Source organism: Thermobia domestica, chromosome 13 (assembly GCF_964235325.1).
Source record: "Thermobia domestica chromosome 13, izTheDome1.hap1.1, whole genome shotgun sequence".
NCBI lineage: Eukaryota > Metazoa > Arthropoda > Insecta > Zygentoma > Lepismatidae > Thermobia > Thermobia domestica.
The window spans coordinates 177,135,604-177,155,119 of record NC_137466.1 but is presented as its reverse complement, the minus strand read 5'-3'; the positions used below and the strand labels follow the sequence as shown (position 1 = coordinate 177,155,119).

The following is a 19,516-nucleotide window of genomic DNA, read 5'->3' as shown; positions in this document are numbered from 1 at the left end:
GAGTGGCTAACAAATTATCTATCATCAAAGAATACTCGTTTTTGCATCTATTTCCATTAGAATTTTTCCCAAATTACTACTGCAGCAGAGTGGCTAACAAATTATCTATCATCAAAGAATACTCGTTTTTGCATCTATTTCCATTAGAATTTTTCCCAAATTACTACTGCAGCAGAGTGGCTAACAAATTATCTATCATCAAAGAATACTCGTTTTTGCATCTATTTCCATTAGAATTTTTCCCAAATTACTGCTGCAGCAGAGTGGCTAACAAATTATCTATCATCAAAGAATACTCGTTTTTGCATCTATTTCCATTAGAAACTTTCCCAAATTACTACTGCAGCAGAGTGGCTAACAAAGTATCTATCAAAGAATACTCGTTTTTGCATCTATTTCCATTAGAAATTTTCCCAAATTACTACTGCAGCAGAGTGGCTAACAAATTATCTATAATCAAAGAATACTCGTTTTTGCATCTATTTCCATTAGAAATTTTCTCAAATTACTACTGCAGTAGAGTGGCTAACAAATTATCTATCATCAAAGAATGCTCGTTTTTGCATCTATTTCCATTAGAAATTTTCCCAAATTACTACTGCAGCAGAGTGGCTAACAAATTATCTATAATCAAAGAATACTCGTCTTTGCATCTATTTCCATTAGAATTTTTCCCAAATTACTACTGCAGCAGAGTGGCTAACAAATTATCTATCATCAAAGAATACTCGTTTTTGCATCTATTTCCATTAGAATTTTTCCCAAATTACTACAGCAGGAGAGTGGCTAACAAATTATCTATCATCAAAGAATACTCGTTTTTGCATCTATTTGCATTAGAAATTTTCCCAAATTACTACTGCAGCAGAGTGGCTAACAAATTATCTATCATCAAAGAATACTCGTTTTTGCATCTATTTCCATTAGAATTTTTCCCAAATTACTACTGCAGCAGAGTGGCTAACAAATTATCTATAATCAAAGAATACTCGTTTTTGCATCTATTTCCATTAGAAGTTTTCCCAAATTACTACTGCAGCAGAGTGGCTAACAAATTATCTATAATCAAAGAATACTCGTTTTTGCATCTATTTCCATTAGAAATTTTCCCAAATTACTGCTGCAGCAGAGTGGCTACCAAATTATCTATCATCAAAGAATACTCGTTTTTGCATCTATTTCCATTAGAATCTTTCCCAAATTACTACTGCAGCAGAGTGACTAACAAATTATCTATCATCAAAGAATACTCGTTTTTGCATCTATTTCCATTAGAAATTTTCCCAAATTACTGCTGCAGCAGAGTGGCTAACAAATTAGCTATAATCAAAGAATACTCATTTTTGCATCTATTTCCATTAGAAATTTTCTCAAATTACTACTGCAGTAGAGTGGCTAACAAATTATCTATCATCAAAGAATACTCGTTTTTGCATCTATTTCCATTAGAAATTTTCCCAAATTACTACTGCAGCAGAGTGGCTAACAAATTATCTATCATCAAAGAATACTCGTCTTTGCATCTATTTCCATTAGAATTTTTCCCAAATTACTACTGCAGCAGAGTGGCTAACAAATTATCTATAATCAAAGAATACTCGTCTTTGCATCTATTTCCATTAGAATTTTTCCCAAATTACTACTGCAGCAGAGTGGCTAACAAATTATCTATCATCAAAGAATACTCGTTTTTGCATCTATTTCCATTAGAATTTTTCCCAAATTACTGCTGCAGCAGAGTGGCTAACAAATTATCTATCATCAAAGAATACTCGTTTTTGCATCTATTTCCATTAGAAACTTTCCCAAATTAGTACTGCAGCAGAGTGGCTGACAAATTATCTATCATCAAAGAATACTCGTTTTTGCATCTATTTCCATTAGAATTTTTTCCCAAATTACTGCTGCAGCAGAGTGGCTAACAAATTATCTATAATCAAAGAATACTCGTTTTTGCATCTATTTCCATTAGAAATTTTCCCAAATTACTACTGCAGCAGAGTGGCTAACAAATTATCTATAATCAAAGAATACTCGTTTTTGCATCTATTTCCATTAGAAATTTTCCCAAATTACTGCTGCAGCAGAGTGGCTACCAAATTATCTATCATCAAAGAATACTCGTTTTTGCATCTATTTCCATTAGAATCTTTCCCAAATTACTACTGCAGCAGAGTGACTAACAAATTATCTATCATCAAAGAATACTCGTTTTTGCATCTATTTCCATTAGAAATTTTCCCAAATTACTACTGCAGCAGAGTGGCTAACAAATTAGCTATAATCAAAGAATACTCATTTTTGCATCTATTTCCATTAGAAATTTTCTCAAATTACTACTGCAGTAGAGTGGCTAACAAATTATCTATCATCAAAGAATACTCGTTTTTGCATCTATTTCCATTAGAAATTTTCCCAAATTACTACTGCAGCAGAGTGGCTAGCAAATTATCTATCATCAAAGAATACTCGTCTTTGCATCTATTTCCATTAGAATTTTTCCCAAATTACTACTGCAGCAGAGTGGCTACCAAATTATCTATCATCAAAGAATACTCGTTTTTCCATCTATTTCCATTAGAATTTTTCCCAAATTACTACTGCAGCAGAGTGGCTAACAAATTATCTATCATCAAAGAATACTCGTTTTTGCATCTATTTCCATTAGAAATTTTCCCAAATTACTACTGCAGCAGAGTGGCTAACAAAGTATCTATCATCAAAGAATACTCGTTTTTGCATCTATTTCCATTAGAAACTTTCCCAAATTACTACTGCAGCAGAGTGGCTAACAAATTATCTATCATCAAAGAATACTCGTTTTTGCATCTATTTCCATTAGAATTTTTTCCCAAATTACTGCTGCAGCAGAGTGGCTAACAAATTATCTATCATCAAAGAATACTCGTTTTTGCATCTATTTCCATTAGAATTTTTCCCAAATTACTACTGCAGCAGAGTGGCTAACAAATTATCTATCATCAAAGAATACTCGTTTTTGCATCTATTTCCATTAGAAATTTTCCCAAATTACTACTGCAGCAGAGTGGCTAACAAATTATTTATCATCAAAGAATACTCGTTTTTGCATCTATTTCCATTAGAATTTTTCCCAAATTACTACTGCAGCAGAGTGGCTACCAAATTATCTATCATCAAAGAATCCTCGTTTTTGCATCTATTTCCATTAGAATTTTTCCCAAATTACTGCTGCAGCAGAGTGGCTAACAAATTATCTATCATCAAAGAATACTCGTTTTTGCATCTATTTCCATTAGAAATTTTCCCAAATTAGTACTGCAGCAGAGTGGCTAACAAATTATCTATCATCAAAGAATACTCGTTTTTGCATCTATTTCCATTAGAATTTTTTCCCAAATTACTGCTGCAGCAGAGTGGCTAACAAATTATCTATCATCAAAGTATACTCGTTTTTGCATCTATTTCCATTAGAAATTTTCCCAAATTACTACTGCAGCAGAGTGGCTAACAAATTATCTATCATCAAAGAATACTCGTTTTTGCATCTATTTCCATTAGAAATTTTCCCAAATTACTGCTGCAGCAGAGTGGCTACCAAATTATCTATCATCAAAGAATACTCGTTTTTGCATCTATTTCCATTAGAATCTTTCCCAAATTACTACTGCAGGAGATTGACTAACAAATTATCTATCATCAAAGAATACTCGTTTTTGCATCTATTTCCATTAGAAATTTTCCCAAATTACTACTGCAGCAGAGTGGCTAACAAATTATCTATAATCAAAGAATACTCATTTTTGCATCTATTTCCATTAGAAATTTTCTCAAATTACTACTGCAGTAGAGTGGCTAACAAATTATCTATCATCAAAGAATACTCGTTTTTGCATCTATTTCCATTAGAAATTTTCCCAAATTACTACTGCAGCAGAGTGGCTAACAAATTATCTATCATCAAAGAATACTCGTCTTTGCATCTATTTCCATTAGAATTTTTCCCAAATTACTACTGCAGCAGAGTGGCTAACAAATTATCTATCATCAAAGAATACTCGTTTTTGCATCTATTTCCATTAGAATTTTTAACAAATTACTACTGCAGCAGAGTGGCTAACAAATTATCTATCATCAAAGAATACTCGTTTTTGCATCTATTTCCATTAGAATTTTTCCCAAATTACTACTGCCGCAGAGTGGCTAACAAATTATCTATCATCAAAGAATACTCGTTTTTGCATCTATTTCCATTGGAATTTTTCCCAAATTACTGCTGCAGCAGAGTGGCTAACAAATTATCTATCATCAAAGAATACTCGTTTTTGCATCTATTTCCATTAGAAACTATCCCAAATTACTACTGCAGCAGAGTGGCTAACAAAGTATCTATCATCAAAGAATACTCGTTTTTGCATCTATTTCCATTAGAATTTTTTCCCAAATTACTGCTGCAGCAGAGTGGCTAACAAATTATCTATAATCAAAGAATACTCGTTTTTGCATCTATTTCCATTAGACATTTTCTCAAATTACTACTGCAGTAGAGTGGCTAACAAATTATCTATCATCAAAGAATGCTCGTTTTTGCATCTATTTCCATTAGAAATTTTCCCAAATTACTACTGCCGCAGAGTGGCTAAGAAATTATCTATCATCAAAGAATACTCGTCTTTGCATCTATTTCCATTAGAATTTTTCCCAAATTACTACTGCAGCAGAGTGGCTAACAAATTATCTATCATCAAAGAATACTCGTTTTTGCATCTATTTCCATTAGAATTTTTCCCAAGTTACTACAGCAGGAGAGTGGCTAACAAATTATCTATCATCAAAGAATACTCGTTTTTGCATCTATTTGCATTAGAAATTTTCCCAAATTACTACTGCAGCAGAGTGGCTAACAAATTATCTATCATCAAAGAATACTCGTTTTTGCATCTATTTCCATTAGAAATTTTCCCAAGTTACTACTGCAGGAGAGTAGCTACCAAATTATCTATCATCAAAGAATACTCGTTTTTGCATCTATTTGCATTAGAATTTTTCCCAAATTACTACTGCAGCAGAGTGGCTAACAAATTATCTATCATCAAAGAATACTCGTTTTTGCATCTATTTCCATTAGAAATTTTCCCAAATTACTGCTGCAGCAGAGTGGCTAACAAATTATCTATCATCAAAGAATACTCGTTTTTTGCATCTATTTCCATTAGAATTTTTCCCAAATTACTGCTGCAGCAGAGTGGCTAACAAATTATCTATCATCAAAGAATACTCGTTTTTGCATCTATTTCCATTAGAAATTTTCCCAAATTACTGCTGCAGCAGAGTGGCTAACAAATTATCTATCATCAAAGAATACTCGTTTTTGCATCTATTTCCATTAGAAATTTTCCCAAATTACTGCTGCAGCAGAGTGGCTAACAAATTATCTATCATCAAAGAATACTCGTTTTTTGCATCTATTTCCATTAGAATTTTTCCCAAATTACTGCTGCAGCAGAGTGGCTAACAAATTATCTATCATCAAAGAATACTCGTTTTTGCATCTATTTCCATTAGAAATTTTCCCAAATTACTGCTGCAGCAGAGTGGCTAACAAATTATCTATTATCAAAGAATACTCGTTTTTGCATCTATTTCCATTAGAAATTTTCCAAAATTACTGCTGCAGCAGAGTGGCTACCAAATTATCTATCATCAAAGAATACTCGTTTTTGCATCTATTTCCATTAGAATTTTTCCCAAATTACTGCTGCAGCAGAGTGGCTAACAAATTATCTATCATCAAAGAATACTCGTTTTTGCATCTATTTCCATTAGAATTTTTCCCAAATTACTGCTGCAGCAGAGTGGCTAACAAATTATCTATCATCAAAGAATACTCGTTTTTGCATCTATTTCCATTAGAAATTTTCCCAAATTACTACTGCAGCAGAGTGGCTACCAAATTATCTATCATCAAAGAATACTCGTTTTTGCATCTATTTCCATTAGAATTTTTCCCAAATTACTGCTGCAGCAGAGTGGCTAACAAATTATCTATAATCAAAGAATACTCGTTTTTGCATCTATTTCCATTAGAATTTTTCCCAAATTACTGCTGCAGCAGAGTGGCTAACAAATTATCTATCATCAAAGAATACTCGTTTTTGCATCTATTTCCATTAGAAATTTTCCCAAATTACTACTGCAGCAGAGTGGCTACCAAATTATCTATAATCAAAGAATACTCGTTTTTGCATCTATTTCCATTAGAATTTTTCCCAAATTACTGCTGCAGCAGAGTGGCTAACAAATTATCTATCAATATTTTAACTTGTTACCGTTATCGTTCTTTGTTTTGTTTGCTGATGAACAATTTGGGAGTGTTTCTGGCTATTTTTGACTCACAGAAGTTTAAGATATACTAAAATGCTATGTTCAAAATATATGTTAAAACAGTGTTGATAAGACTTGCTAAGAATGTGATAAAGTGGCATTTCGAGTGATTACTGTGTGAATTGGCAATTGCCAATAACTTTTGTTAGTGTGTTACAAGTAATTCTTTCTACACCAGATTTTGGTTACAAAATCAGGATAAAATCTGAGAAGTTATCTCACTGAAAGAAGATTATAGAAATACTATAGGATCTATTATTATTATTATTTTGCAATAGAGAAAATGCATCTTTTAGAATGCCAATGATTTTAATAAAACCCGTACATTAAATAATTGTATGGATAAAACATGAATATTTATTTGCCTTATACAGTGTCTAAGAACATCTCATGTATTACATTTTGATGCAGTATTATCCCGTTTTCATAATGTTTCAGGCACCATAAGGGGCAAAGTGTAAATTTCAGAGAATGAGGATAACCTCGTAAATGTTACACCAAAATGTTCTGCATATGTTCTAGAACTTATGCATTCATAAAAGTTGATTGAGATGCTACACAATAGTGGCTGAATTATGTAATCTGTGTCTTGCACTGTTATAAACTGACATTTTATTGCTTAAGGATTAACTGTTACCATTCTCATGCCATTTGTAAATATGTTCAGCTTCTGACCAGAGTGTAGGACTACGTAGAATGAAAGAAAGTTTCTCATGCGCTAAATGTAGTGGAATCCGATAAGTAGAGCACAGTTAACAAGCATCTCCACGCATCACCTTTGTGAAAAACATGAAGCTAGGCTTGGTTTCGTTGTTTTTGACAGACTCTATTATATGTGTCTTCGTGCTGCCTTGTTGCTTTTATGATAGATATCCATATGACGTGGCATAAATAGGGGGCATTCTGAATTAGTAAAACTGATGGGACCTATAGAAATGTTGCGAAAGCTAAGAAAATGTAAAGTAATTGAGCGTGGAATCGGGGTAATATTGTATTTTCCGAAACTGAACTTAATATCTTTTTCTGTTGGTTATATTGTGATGAAAAAGATCTACAAATCTCAATTTGATGACATCTACAAATCTTAAGTTATACCTTGTTAAATATAATCATTGTAAAGCAGACAGTGAGTGTTATGGAAAACAAAATAACAGTTAAATAATTTTGTTGTTTAAATTTAGTTTGGAAAGTACCGTATCTACATATTATAATTTGTTTCTCGAAGATGTTTCAGTTAATAATATATGATTTTTTTGCCTTTTCATTTATTTTCTTAGACGATGCAGAGTTAGACGTTGTAGACGATAAGAAATGTGTAAAAAACCGTACAATTGAATATTGTTGGACTCTGGATTTTTCTGATTTGGCTTCACCGGTTTGTGGTTCCGATAACTTAACTTATAAAGATTACTGGTTCTTAAAATGTGTTGCACAAAAAAGGAAAACAGGTAAATTTGTTTCAATATTGTATGTACATTTATATAAATAATTAGTGATTATTGAATTACAACTAAGAACTTTCAACAAAAATAGTGAGCAATATTGCGGTCCATTTACAGACACCACAAACAAGAAATATACAGTTTTACTTCATCCTATATTCTTTGTTGAAATTCAAGTTCTAAGAGTGTACAAGTAACAGCCAATCAGATTTAGGCAATATCGGAAAAAGTGGATCTGTCTTAAATGCACTGTACAAGTGAACGCGAAGTAGAGGTCTGCACGGGCTCGGGCCTACAAAGCATATGTTATTCCATGTCCGGGCCGGGCTCGGGCCGTGAATTTTTAAATATACAATCATATTTCTCGGGCTTTTCGGGCCCACTTTGTAAATATACTGTACAATGATATATAGATATATATTCCACCGTTCCTTCTGGAGAACTTCAAAGCACAAGTGCGAAAAATCGCCGCCCAAAATCTTGCATGGCCAAAACCTCGCCGCCCAAAATCTCGCTTGGCCAAAAACTTCCGGAATGAAATTTTTCCTTAAAATTTACCCAATGAGTTTCTTAATATGCAATTCCATATTACAAATAATAATAATAATAATAATAATAATAATAATAATAATAATAATAATAATAATAATAATAATAATAATAAATAGAAAAAGAAGATACAAAACATCGTGTGCGTGGGCTTTCTAGGGGTATTCCCGTTTTCTCCCACTTTCTTTATTCAATCATTCTGATCTTTTACGTCTCCTTTAAAAGCTACAGAACATAATCGAGGACGTAAAAACTCAGATATTATTTCATACTTTCCTAAATAGTATTCGATTTTGTTAGAATTTAATAAGGTCACCATCAAAGTGAAATAAAAACCATCCCAGGCTCAAACCTAATCTATGTTGAAAATTTGATCGAGACCGGTCGGATGGTTCAAGAGTTATTAAGTCACAAACGCAGCCACTTTCATTTTTATGTATTTCTATATGTTTCCCCCTTCCTCTCCTCCTTCCCATCAAAGTGAAATGATAAAAACCATCCCAGGCGGTAACCTGATCTGTCTGGCAAATTCGATCGAGATTGGTCTCGTGGTTCAAGAGTTATTAAGTTTTATTTATTTTTATACATCTCCCTGTCCACTTCATTATGCCGTCAAAGTGAAATTACAAAAGACATCCCAGGTCCGAACTTCATCTATGTTGAAAATTTGAACAAGATCGGTCGGGTGGCTCAAGAAGTATAATGTCACAAACATAGTCATTTTCATTTTTATATATACAGATTTTCAAAGCAATCGTTAGAATTTTTCTTGTAATTATTTTAATGCAATTATGTGTTATTACAAAATATATACATATAGCAATATATAGAGCATTCTTTATCAAAGAATTCGTCGTGACGAGGTTTTATACAGACGACATTTCTCCCCAGGCAAGATTACGTCCCACGTAATTGAGACCAGGCGAGATTCTGTTCCAGAGATCATAACCGCGAGGTTTTGGCAGGCGAGATTTTGGGATGCAAGGTTTTGACAAGGCGAGATTTCGGTCTGGCGAGATTTTGGACCGCGAGGTTTTGGGCCGGCAAGATTTTAGCCCGCGAGGTTTTGGGCAGCGAGGTTTTCGACAGGCGAGGTTTTGGCCTGGCGAGTTTTAATCCCGCAAGGTTTTGGCCAGGCGAGGTTTCGGCCCGCGAGATTTTGGGCCGCGAGGTTCTGGCTGCGAGGTTTTGTACCCAAACCGCTTCTCTTTTATCCTACTGAAAAAGAGATTGGTTTCTCTTTCAAATGGGAATGATTTACAGGTACTATGGCTTCAGGAGAGATATTGAGTACCTAGAATATTTTTGTGGTACTCATCTACACTATCGAATTTTATTTTAAATCATTCCATCCCATTTTTGATATTTTTAAAACTTATTGATGAGTTAAATTATGTTCCTTTCAGGGCACTCTATACCAAATCGCTTTTGAAAAGAATATTCAAAGCTTTTATGAACCAACAATGTTCTCAAAATTGAGTAAATTTTACTAATTTTTGATTAAGTACTTTCAACTTGGCTCCAATGAATACTGTTATTTCCAAGGAATAAATAGAACGAAAGCAATTTTCTGTCCCTTTTTTGCTGTTTCTCGCTAAACTCCGCTTCGTCACTTGGTGTTTTCTGCCATCTTCAAGCCATACGACAATTTAAGATAACTTAGAAGCATTTGGCACGGAGTTTTATAGCAGTAACAATTATTTTGCTTGAAATGAACAAAACATATAATGAAAATACTTACATTGAAAGATCAAAAGTATATTTGTAATAATCAAACCATGTACTGTTTGAAATGTTTTTAATAATATTTTTAATATTTGATGCTTGATGCACTAAAAATATTATGTGAAAGGGGTAAACTTCTGCACAGCAAACTTCCGTGCTATGCAGTTAGTTACCCATATAGCATTCGGATACTTATTACGTAGCAACTGTTAATTACCCCTATTCAGGAGCCAGGGTGTGATGACTGTACACAAACTATTGAACGCATTACTCATATAATTTATAATTACTGTATTTGAGAAGTATTTATCTATGTGTATTTTAAAAAACATAAAATATAAACATGTGAATATATTTTAGGGAATATTCTTTTGTTACAGTTTAAATACTTTTTTCTAGGTGTTGAAATGGCAAGTAAAGAGCCTTGTCATTGTACTTACAATCCCATATATGAACCAGTCTGTGCAACAAACTTCATCACATACAACAACATAGAGCACTTCAGATGCGCGAGAAGTCTCTACGGAATGCAAAGTAAGAGTTAATTTTTATTTATTCTATTTGAAATTATTTTGTATTTTAAGCTCCGTGATTATACGAGATAAGGACTACAGTTTAACCTGGAATTTAAAAAAAATAAGTTTTCCCAGGGTTCTCGAACCCAAGCCATGCACATAGGAAGAGTACATGTTACTACCCACAGTCAAATCGATGGTTATTTCTTATGATCACATTTTATAACAGACTATTATTTTTCTTTGCTTAGAAGAATAGTTGATGCCCTCACCTTTGATAATAACTCCCGGATTTGTTTCCCGATGTAAGAAATTTTCGCCATCGTAAGATAATTGAGAAGCTTCTTGGATTAGAGGGCAAAAGAAAAAAAAAATCCGACATCGAAAAGAAACACTGATGCCATTGAAAATCGATGCGCTGACCACGCATCACCAAGTTGAAAATGTGTCCTCTAGCGGACTATAACTTTACATTACCTGTTAAACTCTTCACCAACGGGAAGCATATACCTATGTGTTTTTGTTTAATATTCATTCATTTATATTCACACTTTTTAATGTTGAAGATTTAAATTATATTTCTTGTTTTCAAAAATTCAAACTTTCTCAATATTCAAATTAGACGACGAAACATAATTTACAACCTAAACTAAACTTAATTAATCTTAATGTAATTAATTCTTCTTATTTCACAGAAAAGAAAAAAAATAACTTATTAACATCAAATAATATCAAGAGAACTCCTTGTTTCTAAGTTTTGTCACAGTTCATGTTTTATCCAAGTTCAAACTCATATTCGTGGCTATTAGTTTTCGTTTTTTTTTAAAAAAAAAAAAGTTGTATTGGAACGCAGTTTAATACATAAAGTCGATAAGTGTATGGAATGGAATGCAAATGAAAAATGGATAACAAAATGCGACACTACTATAATCATAATTTATTACCGAAATTAACTACTTCTATGACATCAGTACAATTTCACTGTACAGAAATTGGCTTTCCTTCATAGCTAAATGGTTTTCTTTTGACAAATTTTAGTGAAAAATATTCCATTAGATGCCTCTTAGTTTGATGGTAGATAATTTTAATTTGGTGGTAGAAAATTACAGTAACTTTTCATTCCTATGTTTATAATTATGTTTTATATAGTTCTTTTCTTTTTTAAATATTGTTTGTAATGATTTCATTTGCAGATTTGAAAGTTTTACGCAAAGGAGATTGTGGATATACTGAAAACACAGAGTGCTTGAAAAGATTCCCTTCTTTCCCTTCAACGTCAGGTGGACTATGCACTTCTCGAGGGATAACCTTTAGCTTCTCGTCTCAAGTGAGCTGCTTCAAAAGATCAAGTACGGAATATAAAAGTAAGTAAAATCTCCAGCCTTCAATAACATTATGAACTGAAAAAATGTGCCTGAAAAAAAAATCCTGAAACAATTGAATCGTTCAGTTCGAAAACCGGTCATCTCCATCGAAGCTAATTTGAGAGAAGTGACAAACAAAACTAAATTGATCAATAAACCAAATCAACCAGTGTGTCTGACATATAGGGTTATTTCCATTTTTGGAAAGTAGAAAAATGTCAGTTCTGTGTCCGAAAATACAGCCCTATATGCCAGATGCATATTGACTAATTTAGTTTTATTTGCCACTCAATTCAATTGAATTGATGAGAACGAGAAATGTACTATCCCAAAAAAATCTAGATAATAGTAAAAATAAATAAATTTTGGTATAAGTTATTATTCCTATGGTCTATTTCTGCAGAAGGCAAGATTGCAAATTATTGTTTATAAGTGATGTCAGACATATATCAATGTTGCCAGAGATACTGGTTTTACGTGAAATTTCTTGCGCGTGCGTGAAGTTTTATCAAGTAAACGAAAAGAATAATTTGAATCTAATCAGATTTGTATGAGAGAAGTTGTATACATACCTTTAATATATCTTGCGTTGAATATAAAACTATTAATTATGGAATCAAACTTAAAACCATCCAGATGATTTCTAGAGTAATTGTCCTATATAGAGACATTTTCAGACATTAAAGAATAGCCCTACTTGGATAAAGGCAATCAGATAAATACATCTATTCTTTAGGATTTTCCTTTTCTATTGAATTTCCGCAGTTTATGTGCACTTTTACAGTATCGAACCGAATAACTCTGTGTCGCAAATCATAATCATTACTTTAGCAATCCTATAATACTAGTGTTGTTCTGCGTTGTTGAAGCGAGCAATCCTCCCCCCCTCACTAATTTCAATTCCAGACTATTGAATACGTTTCTAATTCCGCATAAAACACAGTGTTCTATAAAAGTCTGAGTGTAATTAATAAATATTCAGGAAAATATGTTATATAAAATTGAGGATTACGCGCTCCCTATTATTGGTTCGTTTTAACTGCAAATAATTGAGACGATTGGAAAGTCTAAAAAAAAAAAAAAAAAAAAAAACTATTATATATGTCACATAATCAAATACTCCTATCTGGGATACAATATATCTAGAGTAGATCGAAAAATTATATATATATTTTTTAATTTAAATCTTCAGGGGGTTAAGGAAGTCCAGTAATTTGATTGACTTCAATGAAATGAAATGAAATTTTTGAGTTTTACGTCCCACGGTTATGCCGGTTAGGCTAAAGGAGACGGCGATGATGAGTAATGAATGAAATGGTGGAATGAAGAAAGTGGAAGGAAACGGGAGAACCCCGAGAAAACCCCCACACACGCTGTTTGTCCACCACAAAGTTCACTTGGCGGGAGCAGGGTTTGAATCCGAGGCCCCTAGCACCAGAGGTGAACGCTCTACCACTGAGCCACCGCGGCCCTTGATTGACTTCAAGTATAAGAGATATGATTATTGAGAACCTCAACAAACACATGTCACACTGTATTAAAATCGAATATTATTTACGAAACTTATCAGAGAACATAACTTTTTTTTTTACATATGTGTAGGAGGAGGGAGTTCACTCTCTAGTTCTCGATTGATTTTATGTCCAAGTAGTGGGAATGATTGAGTATCCTCAAGAATATATGATATTTTCCATGAAAATCTAATATTTTTAAATAATCTGAGAGGTTGGGGATCATACATATCCTATGAGAGGAATAAATTCACCGTTCGTTCTTGACTGATTTTAATTCCGACAAAGGGAATTGTGAAAAAGAGTCAATGAAAATATACATAACACTGTATCAAAACCAAATGACTGTTATATAAACTTACTGTGGTACTCTAAAAAAAAAAAAAATGGAGTGAGGGGAGAGATATTACCACTACGTGCTTTTTACCTGATTTCAGCTCCGTGTAGAGTTAATGATTGGGAAGTCGTAAGGAAAGTGCACGATTTAATACACTGAAATCGAACAGTTGTAACGGAAATTACCGAGAAACATATTTTTTAAATCGGGGAAATACCATATCCATGTGGAAGGCTTAATTCTACGTTTATTCCTATGGGATTAAGGAAAAGAGTAATTAAGGTATATGTAATACTGTATCAGCACCGAATGAATTTTAGAAAATTTATTTGAACTCTAAAAGAAATCGGGGAAAGGCGTTAGGAAGATAAATCCACTATTTTATTCTATACTGATTTCAACTTCCTATAGAGGGGATGGTAGAGAAACCTCAAAGAGAATGTACAACTTATTACGCCAAAATCGAACACTTTTTAACGAAAAATATCATGGAACATATTTTTGAAATTGAGGGTCGAATTAATTTCCACTGTCATTCTTGGCATATTTTAAACTCAAGTTGGAGGAATATTTATAATGTGTTGAAGTAAATATAATGGAAGCATTTTCACCCGATTTAGATTGGATTGTTAAACTTGCAACATTGTGTTGATTTTAAACCTTTTATTCCCTCCATACTTGATGGATCGTAACACAAACAACATGGTTATTTCTGCAAGTGAATAAAAAAACACATACCAAGTTTAATCAAAATTGGGTAAGCTTTACGAGAGTTATCGTGGAATAAATGGATAGAACAGACACATAAATATCAATCGAATCAAATAGTGAAAGCTTCGCTAACGCTCGCTAAAACAAAACGGGAAATAAGCTACGTCTACTGACTTTTACTGTTGTTGTATTTTGACAACACTGTAAAGTAATGCAGAAGGTGATTCATGTCTCCCATTCAATACTCTTTTAGCGCAACGTAAACACAATAGTAGTGACTCTGGAAAACAAATGCAGTAATTTCTCAGGTATATAGTAGTTGATAGGAAACTGAAATGAATCTAAGGTGGATTTTAAGAGGCAGATTGCAAACTATTATTAGTGAACTACTGATGAATTCAACGTAACAACTACGTGTTCACGGATTGGTTACTTTTTGTTCTCTCCCAATTGACTGTATCCAAACTTCTCCACGTATCATCTTAATGATCTGACACATCTCTGGTATTTTTCAGTTAGCTGATGTGTACTTTCTCCATAAAAGTTACCACACTTATCATAAGTCTTTAGGAATCTATCACAAATGAAAGTTTAAATTATCATACCCCTAGGAAGTGCCTTATTCTAAAAATCGCATGCATATACGTTTGACTTACGTAAATCAAATCACACACTTCAACATAAATAAATATTTGAGTAAAGAACTTTAATGAAGATGGTTCTGATTCTTGATATGAAGGTGCTATTTCGCTGAAACTGCCCACTGTGGCGGTTTCCAGTTACCTACGTAATATCATATAAAGGGATATTTCCCAGAAACTGTTGATGGTCCAACACATTCTATGAAGTAATTTCTGTAATTGAATTCGTGCAGTCCAACGTTTGAATACCAACTCTCATAGTGGGCAGTTTAAGCAAAATACAGCTATTGAATGATGTGTCATGTAGGAGTGTCAAATGTCATATAGTTATAAACGGACATATACTAATATAAAATCTAACTGAAAATATAAATATTTTCCCGATAAACATTGCTTATTTTTTCTAATTTAAAGACATATGAGTGTATTTATTCGCCGTATCATAAAAGAAATGCCTAGTAGTTCAGAAGTCATTAATCGCTTCTTTAGTGTAAGAGCCTAGGTTCGGTTCCAAATAGAATCGCGCCTTTCGCGAGGAATGTGCTTTTTCAGTTCTCGGTGGGAGCTTATTTGATTCGGATTCTACGTTAAACTGTAGATCCATGTCTCATATAGCCTCGTGTGGCCCTACGTAGCGTAGTGGCTAACGCTTTCGCCTTTGGAGCGAGCGGTCCTGGATTGGATTCGCCACGATTATGCCCGTTAGGCTAAGGGAGACAATGAGACAATGATTAAAGCAGATGAAGGATGATGGAAGAATTAGTGGAAGAGAAAATGGGAGGAAAACGGGAGTACCCCGAGAAAACCCAGGTACACGACGTCGTCTACCACCAACTTATTTGGGCGGGGATCGAATCAGAAACCCCACTTACCAGAGGGAAGCGCTCTACCACTGAGCCACCCAGCCCTGTGGATAAACGGGCGCACTGACAGAGTTAATATTATAAAGGAGATACTGGTAAACCAAATCTCTTAAAAATGAGAGCGAAACCGTGATTTGATGTAACAAGTCAGCGTATCAATTGATCTATTTATAATAAACGTTTTGTCATTGGTAGTAATAACAAATATAAATTAGCTACATATGCTTATTCACTTGTTAACATTACGTAATTTTATTTTAATTTGATTATCGAACATACCTGTACTCACTAATAACTTACACTTGTAATATTATGAAGTTGTCACTTTTAATTTATGGGACAGTTGCTTTTACAGCTTATAGCATTTGAATTTGAATATATTAAACGTGTTGTTAAGAAAACAAATTATGTTTTTCTTGCACTTCTCTTTCCAGATCTAAAAGTACTCCATGATGGTCCTTGTTTCTTACACGAGATTCCAAAGAAAATGAACTACTCATTTGCTTGCAGAGTGGCTGAAGTATTCTCTGTGTATACTCCAGTTTGTGGGAATGATCGGATTGAGTATCCAAATTACTTTCATTTATACTGTGTTTCAGAAAAACGGCCAGGCAAGTTAATCAAGGCTATGTGATAATATGTAAAAAACACTGTCATGTAACAGTTTCAACACAATAACTGTGTCTTCATCAGACTTCCACTCCTTCCTCTTGCTCAGTGTGTTATTGTTATTAGTACAAAATGGAAATAAGGTCTGATAGAAAAGCTTATTAAATTGCTAATTTCAAATGACACTATTTAAATTTAGCTATATATATATATATTTCGGCAGGTGGAGTTGTGTGTCTTTGTTTCTTATTTAATATTATGTTTCAAGGGAGTGTGTAATGGCTATCATGTATTTAATTGTTAATTTACGTGGCCTGATTATGAAAGAAATTCTGAAATTGATGGGTTCACACTTTAACTCATAACATGAAGTAATATTGATAAAAGTTCCTTAAATTGTTAGCTCTTTCTCTAATACTTCATAAAGCGACTGTTATTATTTTCTTTTTTCGGCGAAAAACTAATTGAAGTAGTAACATGCTAAAGGATTATAATATAACACTGTATGAATACACTGTTAAATATTGATTAAGTTGAGACGATTCGTTAAATTTGTTTTCTTGCAGTTACATGAGCAGACTAAAAAGAGAAACTGCATAAATAAACTGTATTCATAAATATGTAAGATATGTGATATTACATATTCTTATATAATATTACATACACTATGTGATCAAAAGTATCCGGACATCTGGCTGAAAATGACTTACATGTTCGTGGCACCCTCCATTGGTACTGCTGGAATTCAACATGGTGTTGGCCCACTCTTAGCCTTGATGACAGCTTACATTCTCGCAGGCATACTTTCAATCAGTTGTTGGAAGGTTTCTTGGGGAATGGCAGCCCATTCTTCACGGAGTGCTGAACTGAGAAGAGGTATCGGTGTAGATCGGTGAGGCCTGGCACGAAGTCGGCGTTCCAAAACATCCCAAAGGTTTTCTATAGGATTCAAGTCAGGACTTTGTGCAGGCCAGTCCATTACAGGGATGTTATGGTCGTGTAACCACTCCGCCACAGGCCGTGCAGTATGAACAGGTGCTCGATCGTGTTGAAAGATGCAATCGCCATCTCCGAATTGTGGGAAGCAAGAAGGTGCTTAAAATATCAATGTAGGCCTGCGCTGTGAGAATGACACGCAAAACAAAAGCGGTGCAAGCCCCCTCCAAGAAAAACACGACCACACTATAACACCACCACCTCCGAATTTTACTGTTGGCACTACACACGCTGACAAATGACGTTCAGCGGACATTCGAAATACCCACATCCTGCCATCGAATCGCCACATTGTGTACCGTGATTCGTCACTCCACATAACGTTTTTCCACGATTTTTGTTCAATCATCCAATGTTTACGCTGCTTACACCAAGTGAGGCGTCATTCGGCATTTACCTGCGTAATGTGTGGCTTATGAGCAGCCGCTCGACCATGAAATACAAGTTTTCTCACCTCACGCCTAACTGTCATAGTACTTGAGTGGATCTTGATGCAGTTTGGAATTCCTGTGTGATGGTCTGGCGGATAGATGTCTGCCTATTACACTTTACGACCCTCTTCAACTGTCGGCGGTTTCTGTCAGTCAACAGGCGAGGTCGGCCTGTACGCTTTTGTGCTGTCCGTGTCCCTTCACGTTTCCACTTCACTATCACATCAGACACAGTGGACCTAGGGATGTTTATGAGTGTGGAAATCTCGCGTACAGACTTCTGACACAAGTGACACCCAATCACCTGACCACGTTCAAAGTCCGTGAGTTTCGCGGAGCGCCCCCTTCTGCTTTCTCACGATGTCTAATGACTACTGAGGTCGCTGATAATGAGTACCTGCCAGTAGGTGGCAGCACAATTCACCTAATATAAAAAACGTATGTTTTGGGTGAATGCCTTGTAAAACGTCCATCAATCTGAAAACTATTTACATCATAAAACAATTCCTGGAAATGAAGAGGCAAGGAATTTATAAACATACTTGTTCCTTTGTTCTCTGTTCAAGTTCGACTTCTATCACAAGGAACAAGTGATCGGATTCGGATGATGTCAAGATACAGTGGCACTGCTGCTCTTGATGTCAGAAACAGAGGTTGCTTATAGCAGGGCGCAAAATTTGAAAGTCAGACGTACTCGCCAATCCAAAAATGATGGTCGCCAGTATCTCTCACGTAAAATTATGAGAGGTTACCTCCTCCCCCGGCCTTTGGTTTGAGAAAGAAAGATTTCGCATTTCGCGTTTTCTCTCAGTCAGTGACAATTATTTTCGTGCAAACCAGAATCTGCGCAGCCCTGTGAGTTTAGGCAGAAACCATTCCTACTGAAGTCTGATCGCCAGTTCTAAATTTCTAGTCGCCAATGGCGACCGGAAATTTTGTGCCCTGGCTTATAGACTTAGCAGTATTGGAGGAGAAATGAAAAAGAAAGTAGAAGCATAAAATAAGAGCTAGGCTAATAAACTACCATTTGTATATGAAATGTCTAGCTTAATTCCCTTCTTTAAAGCAGCCTTTCTCATACTAGAGTAGTTTCTTTTTGTATTTTATATGTAATTCCAAAAATTTCTCTGTGTATGGAGATTCCTGTACATACAACTACCAACTTTGCACGACATTCTACTTATTCCATGTCGAGATACTTTTACTAGTCACGCTCCATTATTTCAAGTTTTTTTTTTTTTTTTTTTTAAGAGTTTATTCAACATTTATTGTATGTATATTCCCTCCTTGTGTGAGAATTACTTCCTAAATAAGACATTCAAAGTAAATTAAAAGAAATGACAGAAATATATGTAGCTACACTGTGTACTTCTACGTTTTTTTAAAACACAATATTAAACAGTAATGAAAATAAACACATAAAAATGTAAAGAATGTCAATTGTTTGGTTGATGAGAAT

General features: G+C 34.2%; 1 protein-coding gene across 1 annotated transcript in view; it reads left to right on the top strand.

Annotated features, from left to right (window-relative positions):
* LOC145667865 (uncharacterized) overlaps positions 1 to 18,721 on the top strand; it is a 58,186-nt gene extending 39,465 nt beyond the window's left edge. The window contains exons 4-8 of the mRNA XM_081735297.1: positions 7,641 to 7,811; positions 10,479 to 10,613; positions 11,788 to 11,958; positions 16,456 to 16,632; positions 18,624 to 18,721. Coding sequence (XP_081591423.1) covers positions 7,641 to 7,811; positions 10,479 to 10,613; positions 11,788 to 11,958; positions 16,456 to 16,632; positions 18,624 to 18,721 — 752 coding nt within the window. The remainder of the gene's footprint in view (positions 1 to 7,640; positions 7,812 to 10,478; positions 10,614 to 11,787; positions 11,959 to 16,455; positions 16,633 to 18,623) is intronic.
* Positions 18,722 to 19,516: the final 795 nt, after the last annotated feature.